The 13,589-nt window shown below is 44.6% G+C and overlaps 1 protein-coding gene across 1 annotated transcript; it reads left to right on the plus strand.

Annotated features, from left to right (window-relative positions):
• The first annotated feature begins 7,269 nt into the window (after nucleotides 1-7,269).
• Nucleotides 7,270-13,178, plus strand: ZNF367 (zinc finger protein 367). The gene is made up of 5 exons (XM_014869158.2): nucleotides 7,270-7,754; nucleotides 8,739-8,889; nucleotides 10,455-10,574; nucleotides 10,939-11,077; nucleotides 11,668-13,178. The coding sequence occupies exons 1-5, from the start codon at nucleotides 7,395-7,397 to the stop codon at nucleotides 11,906-11,908; spliced, it is 1,011 nt and encodes a 336-aa protein (XP_014724644.1). The 5' UTR covers nucleotides 7,270-7,394; the 3' UTR covers nucleotides 11,909-13,178.
• The last annotated feature ends 411 nt before the right edge of the window (nucleotides 13,179-13,589 follow it).

Here is a 13,589-nt window from a genome sequence, read left to right on the forward strand (position 1 = left end):
ACAGTCTCTGAAACGCTTCAAATTAAAAGCAGAAAAAATTAAGTCAACAAAGGAAAAATACCATTATTTCTGCACAGTTCTTATATTGTAAAAGGTAGCTACCCATAATTAACAAAAACTCATGAATAAATTTTCAATAATATGATAAAGTAATAGAATACTGTGTAAGAAATGTTCGCTTAGATCAACTGTACTTGCCTCTGAAATGTTGGATTACATTGTAGAAAGATGAAACTTCATGTGTTTTCAGTGCAAAGAAGAAGCTGGAAAGCTACTTTGTCCTGTAATAATACGGAAAAAAACATTAACACCTTGACATTACTACAGCATATCAAAAAACTCATCAAATCTTTGCAGATTTTTTGGAACATTTTCATATCAATTGCAGCATCTACACTAGATCTCCTCAGCACATATTGTATCCAAAAAGTTTTTTAGAAATTTTAGAAGTATTTTTATTTAAGTATTCTACAAGTTTGAATCAAAGTTGTGCTGTATAGGAAAGATGACAGATGGCCATCATTGGTCAGTGCTATCACTGACTGTAATATCCTTGCAGCTTTAATAGCTACTTTGAAGGTCATAGTAGAGGGATGAATATGAGGAATTCAGAAATATTTCAGCCGTAAGATTAGAGATTTGGTGTTCTGTGCGATTTGGCTTTATTTTATGAAACCTCAAAAGCAAAAAAAAAGTCTAACTGCTCAGAGAAACAATGACAGCCAAAACCAAGTGATTGCTATAAATATATCTCGTCTTTATCTGTATAATTCTGTGTCCCAAAATTAATGTAAAGCTTTAGAAAAATTGTTAGTTTTCTGATGCTCTGAGCTGTCAATCAAAACAAAATTTCTGTAAGAGGTTCTAACCTCCAAACTAATTAAAAGTCTTGCATGACAAATGAAAGTAATTTGCAATCTTTTTTTTGCTTGCAGCTGCCAGGAAAATTAATCCACAACGCCAGAGGTTTATGTCCAAAAAGGAGACAGAGGAGTCCCATAGCTTTATTCATGAATAAAAGGAGAGGTCATGGGGCAATTTCCCATGGGATTTCTCAAACTGCTGGGGGATGCAGCCTCCTTTTTATCCTAATTTCTCGGTCCCATTTCCTTCTCTCTTTCTTCATTGTCTTAGGCACTTGAGAGGTACAGACTTCCCAAATTGCCTGATACAGACCCTCTTCCAATGTGCATCCTCTCCCCCCCTCCCTTTTCTTTGTGTCTCTGTTCTTTTTCTCTAAGTCCAAGAATTTAGCATGGCCTTGGGTGAGTAACAGCCTGTGTCAATTAATGGAATTCCTCTGGAATTTATGGCTCTTACTATTGCTTCTTTCACCTATCAGTATCTGGCTTTATCTACCAGCAGGCCCACAGTTTGTTGGTAGAAAACACCTCCCTCTCATTCCTTTCACAGCTTTTCGCTGTGTGCAATTAGCATGTGATTATCAAGTTACATACTTACACAAACAACAGATATACACAAGAAAACTTCAATTTTACTGTCAAAGTGTAACCAAATGTTTTGTCTGGAATTTTACTCCGAAAAGTAACAGCAATGAATTAATCATAATTACATATTTGAATGCAAAGCCTGAATCTCACAGTTTTAGTACTAGGCTTAGGTGCCTAACCTTTCTGACAGCAGGTGACTCACGTTATGTCAACATGAGGGCTACCTCCCTAAGTAGCTACTCCATCCACATTTTCTCTACAAGTGGATTTTTTTCATACGGACAGAACAGCATCCTACACAAGATTGCCTAGCAGGTGCAGATATGGAATATGGCATATTACCAAAAGAGCCCTTGTTTAGTTTTCTTTTTTTTTTTCCTTTTTTTTTCCAAGGTGCAGAAGTGCCTAATTACAAGGGACAGTGAGATTGGAGACTGGTGTTTCTCCGACCTTTACAGCTAAGTACCTAATCACCAGCAAGGGTCATCCTGTCCTTGACCTTTCTTATAGGAACTTTCTCATCCCTAGACTTTACATTTTCTAGTGCCTACATCTCTCCTGCCTGAGGGAGAAACATCCTGAACATGTCACATGGCTCAAGGTGCCATTTTGGAGCAGGGCACCAGAACAGGTAGAGAGCATAACACTAGAGCATCTAGCAATCACCGACATTTTCCAGCAACACAATTCTACTGAGCAAAATTGACTACATGAAGTCTTAAGCCAAAAAGAGAGCTGGGTCATCAAAGACGGACATGCTTATAGAGGAATGCACGTAAAGATGAGAGCTTTGTGTGCAAACTGGACATTGTGCCCCAGCTGGCAGCAAAAGGCTGGAGCCCCACCAAATGAGCCATGAACAGGTACTGACCTTCTGCTAACAAAGGGCACAGGGACCTGTCATACTAGCTAGTAGGGGTGGGGGTGGCCAGTCACCTAGAGACTCTGCAGGACCCAATTACTAAGGAGAGGACCTCAGCCAAAGCATCACCATCGGACCAAGAGGCAAGCACAAGGGGCGTGAAGAGTGGGCGCATGGATTGTAAGGGTGTAAAAGCCCAGGGGTTCCTTAGAAGCAGTGCGTGCTGCTACTGAGTCACTGCATCACAATCAAAATACTTCCAGCAACCCGGCATCTGGGACACTGCAATGGGAAGTGTGGGGTCAAGATGGCAAAGAAAGCTTGTCTGAGAGTGTGAGTGTGGTGTGTGTGTAGGGATTCAAACAGAGCACCCACCAGGTCATTGGAGCCACCCACCGCTAAGGGGTCTCAGTCCCAGCAGTGAAAGTCTCACAGGTTGTAAATGTGACTCCTAGACTAGAATCTGAATGCTCAGACAGGAAATCCAGAAACTTGAAAAATATAATAATAAAGACTTAGATAAAAGATATTATTACCATTGCTAAGGTTTTATATAAGTCCATATTAACATAGTAACAATAAAGTTACATGGAGTGTGATTGTTTGCTATTATCGACCTAAAGGCCATAATCTAAATGTCATTCTTTAAAGAGGTAGAATATCACTTTCCATCTTTTTTGTCATGTTTTGCTCTGTTGCTTTTATTCCTGAAAGCATTTACTATCCTCAAGCTCTGTAATTGTCCATCTTAACTACCTAGATAGAACATATGTATTTTTCCAGCTTTCTCTTGAATCCTTTCTCCCTATCCTTTTAAAATTTCTGTCATGTGTGATAAAAGATGTGCTTTGTTGTAATAAGCAGGATTTGAGCTGACTGCAGGTTATATCATGTTTCATTACTTTGGTCCTTTAACTCTCAGAGAGAACTTTTTCTTGTTTCTACACTAAAATATTGATGCTTTGATGCATTGAATTGCGCTTGCAAGGGCAAGCTTAGGAGGGGGAAGGGCTGCAGGGGTGATTTCCATGAGAAGCTGCTGGAAGTTTCCTCCATGTCTGGCAGAGCCAGTCCCTGGTGGCTCCAAAGACGGATGTGCTGCTGGCTGAGGCTGGGCCAGTCAGAAAGGGTGGTAATGCTCTGGTGATAACAGATCTAAGATGAAAGAAGAAAATGTTATTGTGCAGATGTAATTGAGGCCAGAGAAGAGTAGCGTGAGAACATGTGAGAGGAACAGCTCTGCAGGCACCAAGGTCAGAGCAGAAGGAGGAGGAGCTGCTGCAGGCAGCAGAGCTGAGACTCCCCTGCAGCCCCTGGTGCAGCAGCCCATGGTGAGGCAGCTGTGCCCCTGCAGAAATGGGGATCCACAGGGGATGCAGAGATCACCTGCAGCCCAAAGAGCCCCCGTTGGAGCAGGTGGATGCACAAAGGAGTCTGTGAGCCCAAGGGAGGCCCCATGCTGGAGCAGCCTGTCCTTGAAGGATTTGTATCCTGTTAAGGAGTGACCCAGGCTGCAGCAGTTTAGGGAGGAGGATTGCCTGTGGGATGGACTCACATTGCAGCAGGTCACTGAGAGCTGCTGCTCGTGAGATGGACTCACACTGGAGAAATTCATAGAGAACTGTCTCCTGTGAGAGGGACCCCATGGTGCAGCAGGAAAAAACCTCCTCTCCCTGAGCAGCAGCAGAAGCTTTGGGTGATCAACTGACCAGAACCCCCATTCCCTGTCTCCCTGCACTGCTGGGATAGGAGGCAGAGCTGGAAGGTGGGAGGCATGGCAGGAAGCTGTTTTTAAGGAGTTATTTTACTTCTCATTATCATGCTCTGATTTTGTCAATAATAAATTCACTTCATATCTCTAAGTTGAGCCTGATTTTCCCATGAAAATATTTGGTGAGTGATCTCTCTATAGGAACTTAGGACTTTTGAATAACTAATTAATGTGATGAAGTGGAAGCTACTTCATTGTTTACGTTATGTTTTACTTATATATTTTAAAACTGCTACTACTATTGTTCATGCAATTATGCATTACTTGATTGGTGGTTTTATTTTTTTTACAAGTTCTGCATGCACCTTTCAGGAAATATAATTGGACACCAGTCTGGTGTTTTATGGCCCTTCTTTATCATAGTTCTTGTAATCTTGGTATTTTGGTTTTTAGCTTTTTCTTTCTCAATTTAGCAGAATTTATGTTTCAGTAGTCTTGACGAATTCCAGAGTGTTTGATAATAATAACTAAAAATGGCTTGGCTGGTGCACTGGCTGGAATACAGTGGCCTAAGCTATTCAGATACAATGCTACATCTCTCCCAGTCTTTACCTCAATGCGTGAACCTTTTGTTAAAGTTTCTTTCCTCTGTCCAACTGCAGAGGGCAGTGGTAGAGGCTTTGATGGGTGCCGGGAATCTAGCCAGGGTCAAAACATGACACACATTAAGCTAGTAGCATAGCATCAAAATGCTATGGAAAGCAAACATGCTTAATATTGTGAAGACACTACAGTTCAGATTATTATTTTAGAACTGGTTTTACATGTTACATGACCTACTATAATAATATATCACAATACCTATGACTGTGTACTGAAAAACTGTGGTTTAAGTCCTTTAGGCCAGGTACATTCTATACATACACTTTCTCTTCCAGTGGCAGTATCTGGAGAAAAAGTTCACTTCTCTTTGGTTATGGCTATTACAATATGAAACACTATTGTTCAGAACAGCTAAAATATCAGATGTGGCATCAAGTAACTTCTTCCTTCACTTGTGCTGCCTCTATTAACAAAATTATATTAGTTGGCATTAGAAAATTTAAAAGATCCACATAAAGAAGTTAATCTGCTGCTAGGTCCTTGAAAGTCATCACAAAACATAATGTGTAAATTGGGGTAGCATAGGTTACATATGGAAATATTTAGTTGCTCACAATTCACTGCACCATTCCCAATATCTACAGTTGTGTATTCCAGCTCAAAATGTTAATTCCTTCCATCACTGGAGTTCTTTAGCAGCTACGTGTACTATCTGAAGCATTAGGCATACAGTTTTGGAAAGTTATGAAAAGTATTTGCAGTTTTGTTTTGGGATGCAATTATTTTAACATGAGTCATTTCCCCCCATTTTTTATTTTTAAGTAGATTTTAACATATTTTTCTGTATTACTACTCCACTACAACATCATTATATTACCAAAACTATTTACCATGGGCTATTTTCAGGGTGAAAGGATTTAAGAGGGTCAGATCCAAGCATATAGAAACCTCTTTGCTCATTTTGGAAACAAATGTTACAAGCCACAGCATTTTCTTTCTGGCCCGGTCAGCAAGACCTGACCTGGCATAGTAATGGTAAGACTTCGAGATGTTACACTGACTTTGAGAAGCTGGGATAGCATTACAATGAACAAGAATTTGCCTAAGCAAACATTTGAGGATTTTTAGTTAGTTTAAAAGAGCAGCCGAGGCAAACTCAACTATAATTCATAATGAATGGGCTGCTGATCTCAGGATGGATAAATGCTGCAGCCCTGTCTTACAGCCCCTGCGTTGGAAGAACTGGTAGGCTTCCCCCATTACCCTAAAGGGCATTAGTTAGTAGTCGTATGCTGCAAACCTGCCCTTCCCTGCACTTTCCTCTTGTCAGCCGTGATGTTTGCTAATGCTCTTGCAAGGCAGCAGTCTGCAGTATATGAACTGTGAGCACAAGCAACCCGGGGGAAAAAACCTCACCATTTTTACAGCTCTGTGCCTTCTCTGTGCTCCTAGTACTGGCCTCAAAATTTAACAACTTATGTAATAAACGGAAGTTATGTTCTCAGGCTGGAGCAGCCTCATGTTAAGGTGAAACTTGTTTTAGTTTAGGGCCATTGTTCCTCGTCCTGTCGCTGGATACCACTGAATAAATCTGGCACCGTCCTCTTAAAATGCCACCTGCCCTAAGAACTTCCTAAAATTCCCGAGTCGAGGGCCGTGACAACGTCTCTTGCCCGCTTGTCACAGCCCCGGGACCGTTGCAAAGTAGGTGTACAGCTATGAGCGCCCTATTGCCACGGGCACCGCTCCTAGGCGGGGCGTCTCCCCGGGCGGCCCCGCCAGCGCCATAACGGCCGCGCCGTCCCGACCCCGCCCGCCTTACGATCCCCGCGGAAGCGGCGGCAGTTCACGGGGCAACTTCCAGCCCGCAAGTCCCCTCCCAGATCTGTCCGCCGCTGAGGGCAAGACCTCGGCAGGGAAAAGGAAAGAGCTCGCCCCCGCCCTAGGGCGGGAAAGCCAAGACCCGCCGTCCCACCGCCAGGCGACCCCTTTAAGCCGCCGGGCGCGCCAACTGGCCTGCGCCTCCACGGGATTGGCCCGCGCAGCCCGCCCACAGCCACAGCGCGCCAAACCTGCCCGGGAGCACCTCCCCTGCCTCCCCCCGCCCCTGCCTCGGCGGGCCAATCAGCGCCTCCTCCAGGGACCGGAGCCCGGCTTCTGCCCAATAGGATGGCAGCCACGGCACGGCCCAGGCCTCGGACCCCGCCCCTAGAGGCGCGGCCGCCGACTTTCCCGCCCAGCGGTTGGCCGGCGGGAACAGACTCCCCGTGACACCCGCGCCAGGCCGGGTGATTGGCTGCGCTCAGGCGCGAAACGTAACGCGGGAAAACCTGGGTCTCGGCCCGGGCTGCGAGCGCAGAGGTATCGCGGCGGCGGCCGCGGCTCCTCCTCGGGCATCGTCGGGACCGCGTCTGCCAGCGAGGCCGGCTTCGCTTCGGAAAGGTGCGGGGACGCTGTGACTGCTTCGCTCCGGCCGCTGCCATGGCCGGGGGCCGCCGCTGATTTGGCGGATCCGCTCAGGGGTGACCGCGGAGGCGGAGGGGGTGCGGAGGGGAAGGCACCGATACCACAGGGAGCCGCCGTCCTAAGTGATGCGTGGCTGAGGTGGGCCTGGGCGGCGACAGGTGGCGACGGCCGCGGGACCTCCGTGCAGCTGCACGGCCCGTCCCGGGACACGGGCGCGGACAGCGGGGCCGTGCCGCCGCGGAGCGCCGTCTTTCCCCTCTCTCTCCGTGCTCCCTTCGCCGCTGCCCGCGAGGGTTCGGCGATGGCGGAGCGGCTCCCGCCGGGCCCCCCCCCAGTGATTTTTTGCCAGGACTCCCCGAAGCGCGTCCTGGTCTCCGTTATCAAAACCACCCCGATCAAACCCTCCTCGTGGGGGAGCGGGGGCGAGGAGCCGATGCCCGTCCCGCCCGTCCCCACCAGCCCCGGCTTCAGCGACTTCATGGTCTACCCCTGGCGCTGGGGCGAGAACGCGCACAACGTGACCCTCAGCCCCGGCGGCAGCGACAGCACCGCCGGTCCGTCAGCCCTCCCGCCGCCCCGCGGGGGAGCGGGCAGAGTCCCCAGCGGGGACGAGGAGAAGGCGGGGAGCCCGGGAAGCGGCGGCCGGCACCGGCACCTGAAGGTGAGTGCGCGGCGGGCGGGGGCGGGCGGGCCGCGCGCTTACAGGGTGACTCCGCGGCGCGCGCCCCTCCCGCGCTTCCGCCCGGACATTTAAAGTGAAGTCACTTCCGGCAACGGCGCGCGCGCCCCGGGGAAGCGGGGACGGAGCAGCTGCACGTCCTCCTTCCTTTCAAAAGTAAAAAATAAACCTAAAAAACACACCTTCGCCGTTGAAAAAAAACCCTCTTGTCCTCTTTCTCCTCGCATCTGTTGTGCTTTGTCCCGTTCTGGGCTCCTCAGTACCAGAGAGACATGGAGCTCCTGGGGTGGGTCCAGTGTAGGGCAACAAAGATGATTAAGGGACTGGAGCACGTCTCTTAGGAGGAAAGGGTGAGAGAGCTGGGCCCGTTCAGCCTCTAGAAGAGACGATTGAGAGACAACCTTATTAATGGATATGAATATCTAACAGGGTATGACAAGGGGATGGAGCCAAGATCTGCTTGCTCGTGACAGGCTATGGAAAATAAAGGCAACGGGCAGAAACTGATACACAGGAAGTTCCACCTCAATATGAGGAGGAATTTCTTTATTGTGTTGGTGACTGAGCACTGGCACAGGCTGCCCAGAGACGTTTTGTAGTCTCCCTCACTGGAGATACTTGAGAACTGCCTGGAAACAATCCTGTGCCATGGGCTCTAGAATGGCTCTGTTTGAGCAGGGAGGCTGGAGCAGATGACCCACTGTGGTTCTTTTCAACCTGACCCCTTCTGTGATGCCGTTGTCAGTTTCTCCCCTTGCTGCTGAGGACATGGTGAGGTCTGTGATCTCCCCTCCTGCACCAGCCACAGCACAGTTATTAGGAGTGAGTTAGAAATAGGCTGGTGTGACTCTGCTGTCACGGCACCATCCTTGGTCATGCCATTGCTCCAGGAGATGCCGTGCCCGTTGGCCAAACTGCAGGGGGAAGGAAGTGCCTGAGTTTAGTTGCCTCGTTATTTACACCCAGGATGGAATAAGACGTGGCCGTCCAAGAGCAGACACCGTCCGAGACCTGATCAGTGAAGGAGAGCACTCTTCCAGCAGGATACGCTGCAATATTTGCAACAGAGTCTTTCCACGAGAGAAATCACTGCAAGCCCATAAACGAACTCACACCGGTGAGTAAAAGGAAGGTATGACTAGCTGGGGAGAGCCACTTAGGAAACGCGAGCAAAGGGATTAAACCCCCCCAAACAAACATAAAGGAACCCTAAAGATCCTGAGCTGTCATGATTTTACTGTAATTGCTAAATTAATCATACTTTGCTCTCATTGCTTGTTAGTCAACCAAAGTCTTTGTAACCATGTTTGTCCTGGGGAAAAATAGCAGCACTTTGGACTATAATAATATAGGCAAATGGTCTGAACATTTTATCTATTGGTGTTATAGACTCACTTTGTAAGAGAGAGAACTAGTCTTGGGCTTGGTGCTCTGTACTTGAACTTGGTAGCACTTTGTATCCTAATTGCCTCTTTGTGATTTGTTTCCTCCTTGCTGATGTATTTTTCGCATCACAACTGAAGTTTTGCTGTAAGAGGTTACAGTAACTAAAAAAGAGGCTGGCAACTGCAGGGTTGTAACATCCTAGGAAGTGTGCTTAAATATTGAGAGAAGAATACACAAGCTTAAAATCAGCAGCCAGTTGTTTTTTCCCACCGCTTAAAATTCGTTTTCTAGGGTGGAGGAGATCATGCTAATTTACTGAACTATGTTTAGAATGCAATTTGCAGTTAAGTTAAAATATATGATGAACTCACTCAATACTCAGCTGAGTTTGAACTGAAGATGCAGTTCGGGTTTTATTTTTAAAACCAAGCAAATACATTTTATTTCTACAACAGAACTCCGTATTTTTCTATAAATTACGAAAAAATGTAGCTCACAATCTCCTTTTGACTCAAATCACTATGACCAATCTAGATAATGATATTAAACAGCAGCATTCCTCATGTTTTTTGGTCAAAAGACGTTATTTCACTTGGTGCTACAATGTGTTGAACTTGTAAGAATGACCTAACTGAGTAGAGCTTATCTTGTCATTCCTCTGAATTAGTGAGCCAGACTCACCCTCACTTTGTTGCCTTTCTGAGGGTGGTGGCATGGCATGTCTTTGTCTAGTGCTTGAGGAAGGAAACACCTGTTACCTTTGTTCTTCTGGTTGCAGTTTGCATGGAGAAATCTTCCTTGATGACTGTCCTAAGAAAAGTTAAATCTAGAATAAGTTTCTCATGCAGCCTCCATCATTATAACTTTATCTAAACATGAGATATTTCTACAACCTTGTAGTAATGATAACTGCAGATATTTTACCCTAGTTCAGGCTATGGTAAGGATAAAATTTTTCTGGTTACAACCTGCATTACATTACTTGTCCATTTATTTTATCTATTTCTTGCTCTACATAGGCACAGTTTCACAAAACTTAGACAGTGCTATCTAAGAGTCTTAAATCAGAAAATATGACAAGGAGAAGTAAATTTTTGTTTCTCTTTGGAAATAGGTATATTGTCCAGTAGCATAGAGCATACACATCAAAGTACACTAGGGTTTTTTAAGTAGATGTATGTTTCTTAGTGGGTAAAAGGAGAATTTGTTTGTGCAAGTCTCAAGCCGGGGAGCACCACTGGATACTATAACACTTCTAGTCATCTTTCATAAATCTCTTCTTTTACTGCTTTTAAGGTGAGAGGCCTTATTTATGTGACTACCCAGATTGTGGGAAAGCCTTTGTACAGAGTGGGCAACTCAAAACTCACCAGCGTCTCCACACGGGAGAGAAGCCTTTTGTCTGCTCAGAGAATGGTGAGTCATCAGAGAAAATTTTGCAGCTTTCTGGACTCAGGTTAATATTGGAAATGTATGCATGTTCACATGGCAAAAGCATTGGAGTTTAATTTTGGTGGAACTTTTAGGGAAGGGGAAAGCCATGCAGAATCTGCCTAATTCTGCAAGTATGTATCTAAGGATTGCATACATTCTCTGTCAGTGGATACTAAGATAAAAATAATGGGGCATGTTAGTTTTGCATGTGGTTTTCAGCCAAACCTAGGGTTTTGTGAGTGGGGAAGGGTGGATTCAGTGGCATTTCTGTCCCACAGATGTTACACTTTTCTCTGGTCGGCTCCTTTCTGTAACACATTCTTCATGATCACTCTGGTTTTTTTAGGCTGCTTAAGCAGATTCACGCATGCAAACCGTCATTGTCCCAAACATCCATACGCCCGACTGAAGAGGGAAGAGCTCACAGACAGACTGAGTAAGAAGCAGACGGCTGACAATAAAGCTGTGGCTGAGTGGCTGGCAAAGTAAGTTCCCTCATGGTGTCATTTTTCTCAAAACACTTTAAAGAGTGGTCTGACACAGCATTTATTCTTCAGGACAGTAAAATCCCAAGAAAGTAAAACTAGATGTTCTTCTAGTACACATCAGCACAGCCTTGTCTCTCCTCAAAGAATTATGAACTCCTGGTCAAGACGAAGTTCCTCATGAAACTTTTTTCTTACAGTTTTGTTTTGTTTCGTGTTTGCTCTCTGCTTAAATACTTTTTTTTGCTTGATCAACACTTGCTAATACTTTATTAACTAGTGCTACGGTTTTGCTGAATTTGCATTTGTATGAGGGACTCTGTATGCCTAGGGAGAAATGCCTGCTGAGAACACCATGGAGACAAGAAATCTGTCACAGATGTTCACTTGGACACTTTACAGTTAAAACACTGAATAAAGAAGGTTTCTGACAGCTTAAATGCTAACATGTAAGAGCTGAAAGATAAAGCCAAGTGCACTGCCCAGTTGGATGCAAGCTAGTACTTGGGAGGTTTTTGCTCATTTTCAATTGTTGGTATGCGAGTCAGTTTTATGTATTTTACAAGTATTCCTCGAATTTGATGTTATAGGTACTGGGAGACTAGAGAGCAGCGTGCTCCTGCTTTGAAGACCAAAGCAATCCAGAAAACGGATCAGGAACAGCAAGACCCAATGGAGTATCTTCAGTCTGATGAAGAGGATGATGAAGAGAAAAACAGTGCTCATTCAGCTGCCCGGCACCGCCGCCTCCAGGAGCAGCGTGAACGCATGCATGGCGCGCTGGCGCTCATCGAGCTTGCAAACTTAGCTGTGGCACCCCTGAGACAGTAGATAGAAGGAGCAGTCTCTGCCCATAAAAAAAGTACTTTCTGGTGTTCCTTAACCAGTTAGATCCCAAGCATAAGCTAAGCACCTTATTTGCTTATAATAGGCTGCTATTCTGTAGAATTTATGAAGAATGTTGTTGCCCCATAACATGGGGTGAGAGAATTGCACTTTTGATAAGGTAGAAGACAGATGTAAAATTTCTAAGTATTTTGTAAATATGGGACTGCATAAGGCAGAGTTGACAAATTTATGTGTCATGGGAAGCTAGATTTTGCAAGGTTAACTCATTTATCTGAAGCAGATTTCACAGGAAACACTTTATGAACAAAGTGTTCATGATTAGCAAGGATGGTACATGTGGCCAAAGAAGGCTGACTAAAAAGTATTTATCTGAGTATCTAGCAAAGTGATGGGTCTGGGGATATTGTTAAACAGCAATGAAACCATGTTTTTCTAATGTCAGTGTATCTTTACCTAGCATCTCCAAGGCGATGGGCAATGGTTAGTTATCTCAACTTGTACAGGGAAAGAAAATGCTTCATGCAGGGAATATCTTCACTGTGACTGCCCAAGGTATGAGGCTTGACTTTGCTGCTTCACATTTTTTTGATTTGATTTCAGCAGAATCTCTTGGTAGCACTTGTTATTCCTAACACGTGTAGTTGGGAAGTTTTGCACATTGTTTTATCTGAAAATGATTAGTCTTGCAAAGTCTAGAAAAACTAAAAAAATTGGTAATATTTTTTCAGGTGGTTTTGGGCCCCGTAGTGATTTGGCACTTGATTTTGTTAATAAAGGGGTTATTTACAGGGTGGTATGAATTTGTAGTGAACTATTCTAGGTCTTTTATTAGCAAACACTAAGTTTTAAAAGTATTGCTTTTATAATGATTAGCAAATAGAAGCCTCCATACTTACTGAGCATAAAGCCACCTTACTGCTTTACTCCAGCATAACATGCCGATTTTTTGTTCACTAACCATAGCACAGCTATAAACACTGCAGAAAAGTATTCACTTATACAACTAGAAAATAGGCTTCCAAAGGTAGTTACAAGTGTGTTAACAGTGTGATTTCATATATTTCCCAAATAAGTTGCAGAATGCTGCCTAGTATTCAGATGCTGATATAAAATGTTTAACAGGGTATCTTGTCACTTTGTGAATCTTGTATACTTTCAGTAGCATTGTCTCATGGTGATCTTTTACCATATTTTGCTTTGAAGGCAGCCAGAGATTCCTAATATGCTAACAAAACTTTGTTTTCAGATTGGACTTTGTGTGTGGTTTTGTTGTTGGTTGTTGTTGTTGTTGTTGTTAAGCTACTGCTTAAGGGGATATTAATAATGTGTATTTACTGACCTGCTTGCTTTAACTTGTTTCCTCTAGTAGGAAGTCAGGAAATTCAGATGAGAAGGGAAGCCTCTTTCCCTCTCACTTGAACTGAAAAGGAAGAAATCATTTTATCAATCACTTGATATGGGCTGACCAGATGCATACAGCTGTTCCAGAAGAGTAGAGTGGTTTTACACCAGAAACTGCAGCTGTTGAAGTATGTTCTCTGATAACCTGTTTGTGGTTGAAAATCTCATTAACCCAGTTTGTTTAAATCCTGTGTTGATGCACTTAACTAAAAAGTAATTGAATAATTAAAAAAAAAAGTTTCTTGCATTGAATGTAAATAAT

The sequence above is a fragment of the Sturnus vulgaris genome, chromosome Z (assembly GCF_052056855.1).
Source record: "Sturnus vulgaris isolate bStuVul1 chromosome Z, bStuVul1.hap1, whole genome shotgun sequence".
In the NCBI taxonomy this organism is placed as follows: Eukaryota; Metazoa; Chordata; class Aves; order Passeriformes; family Sturnidae; genus Sturnus; species Sturnus vulgaris.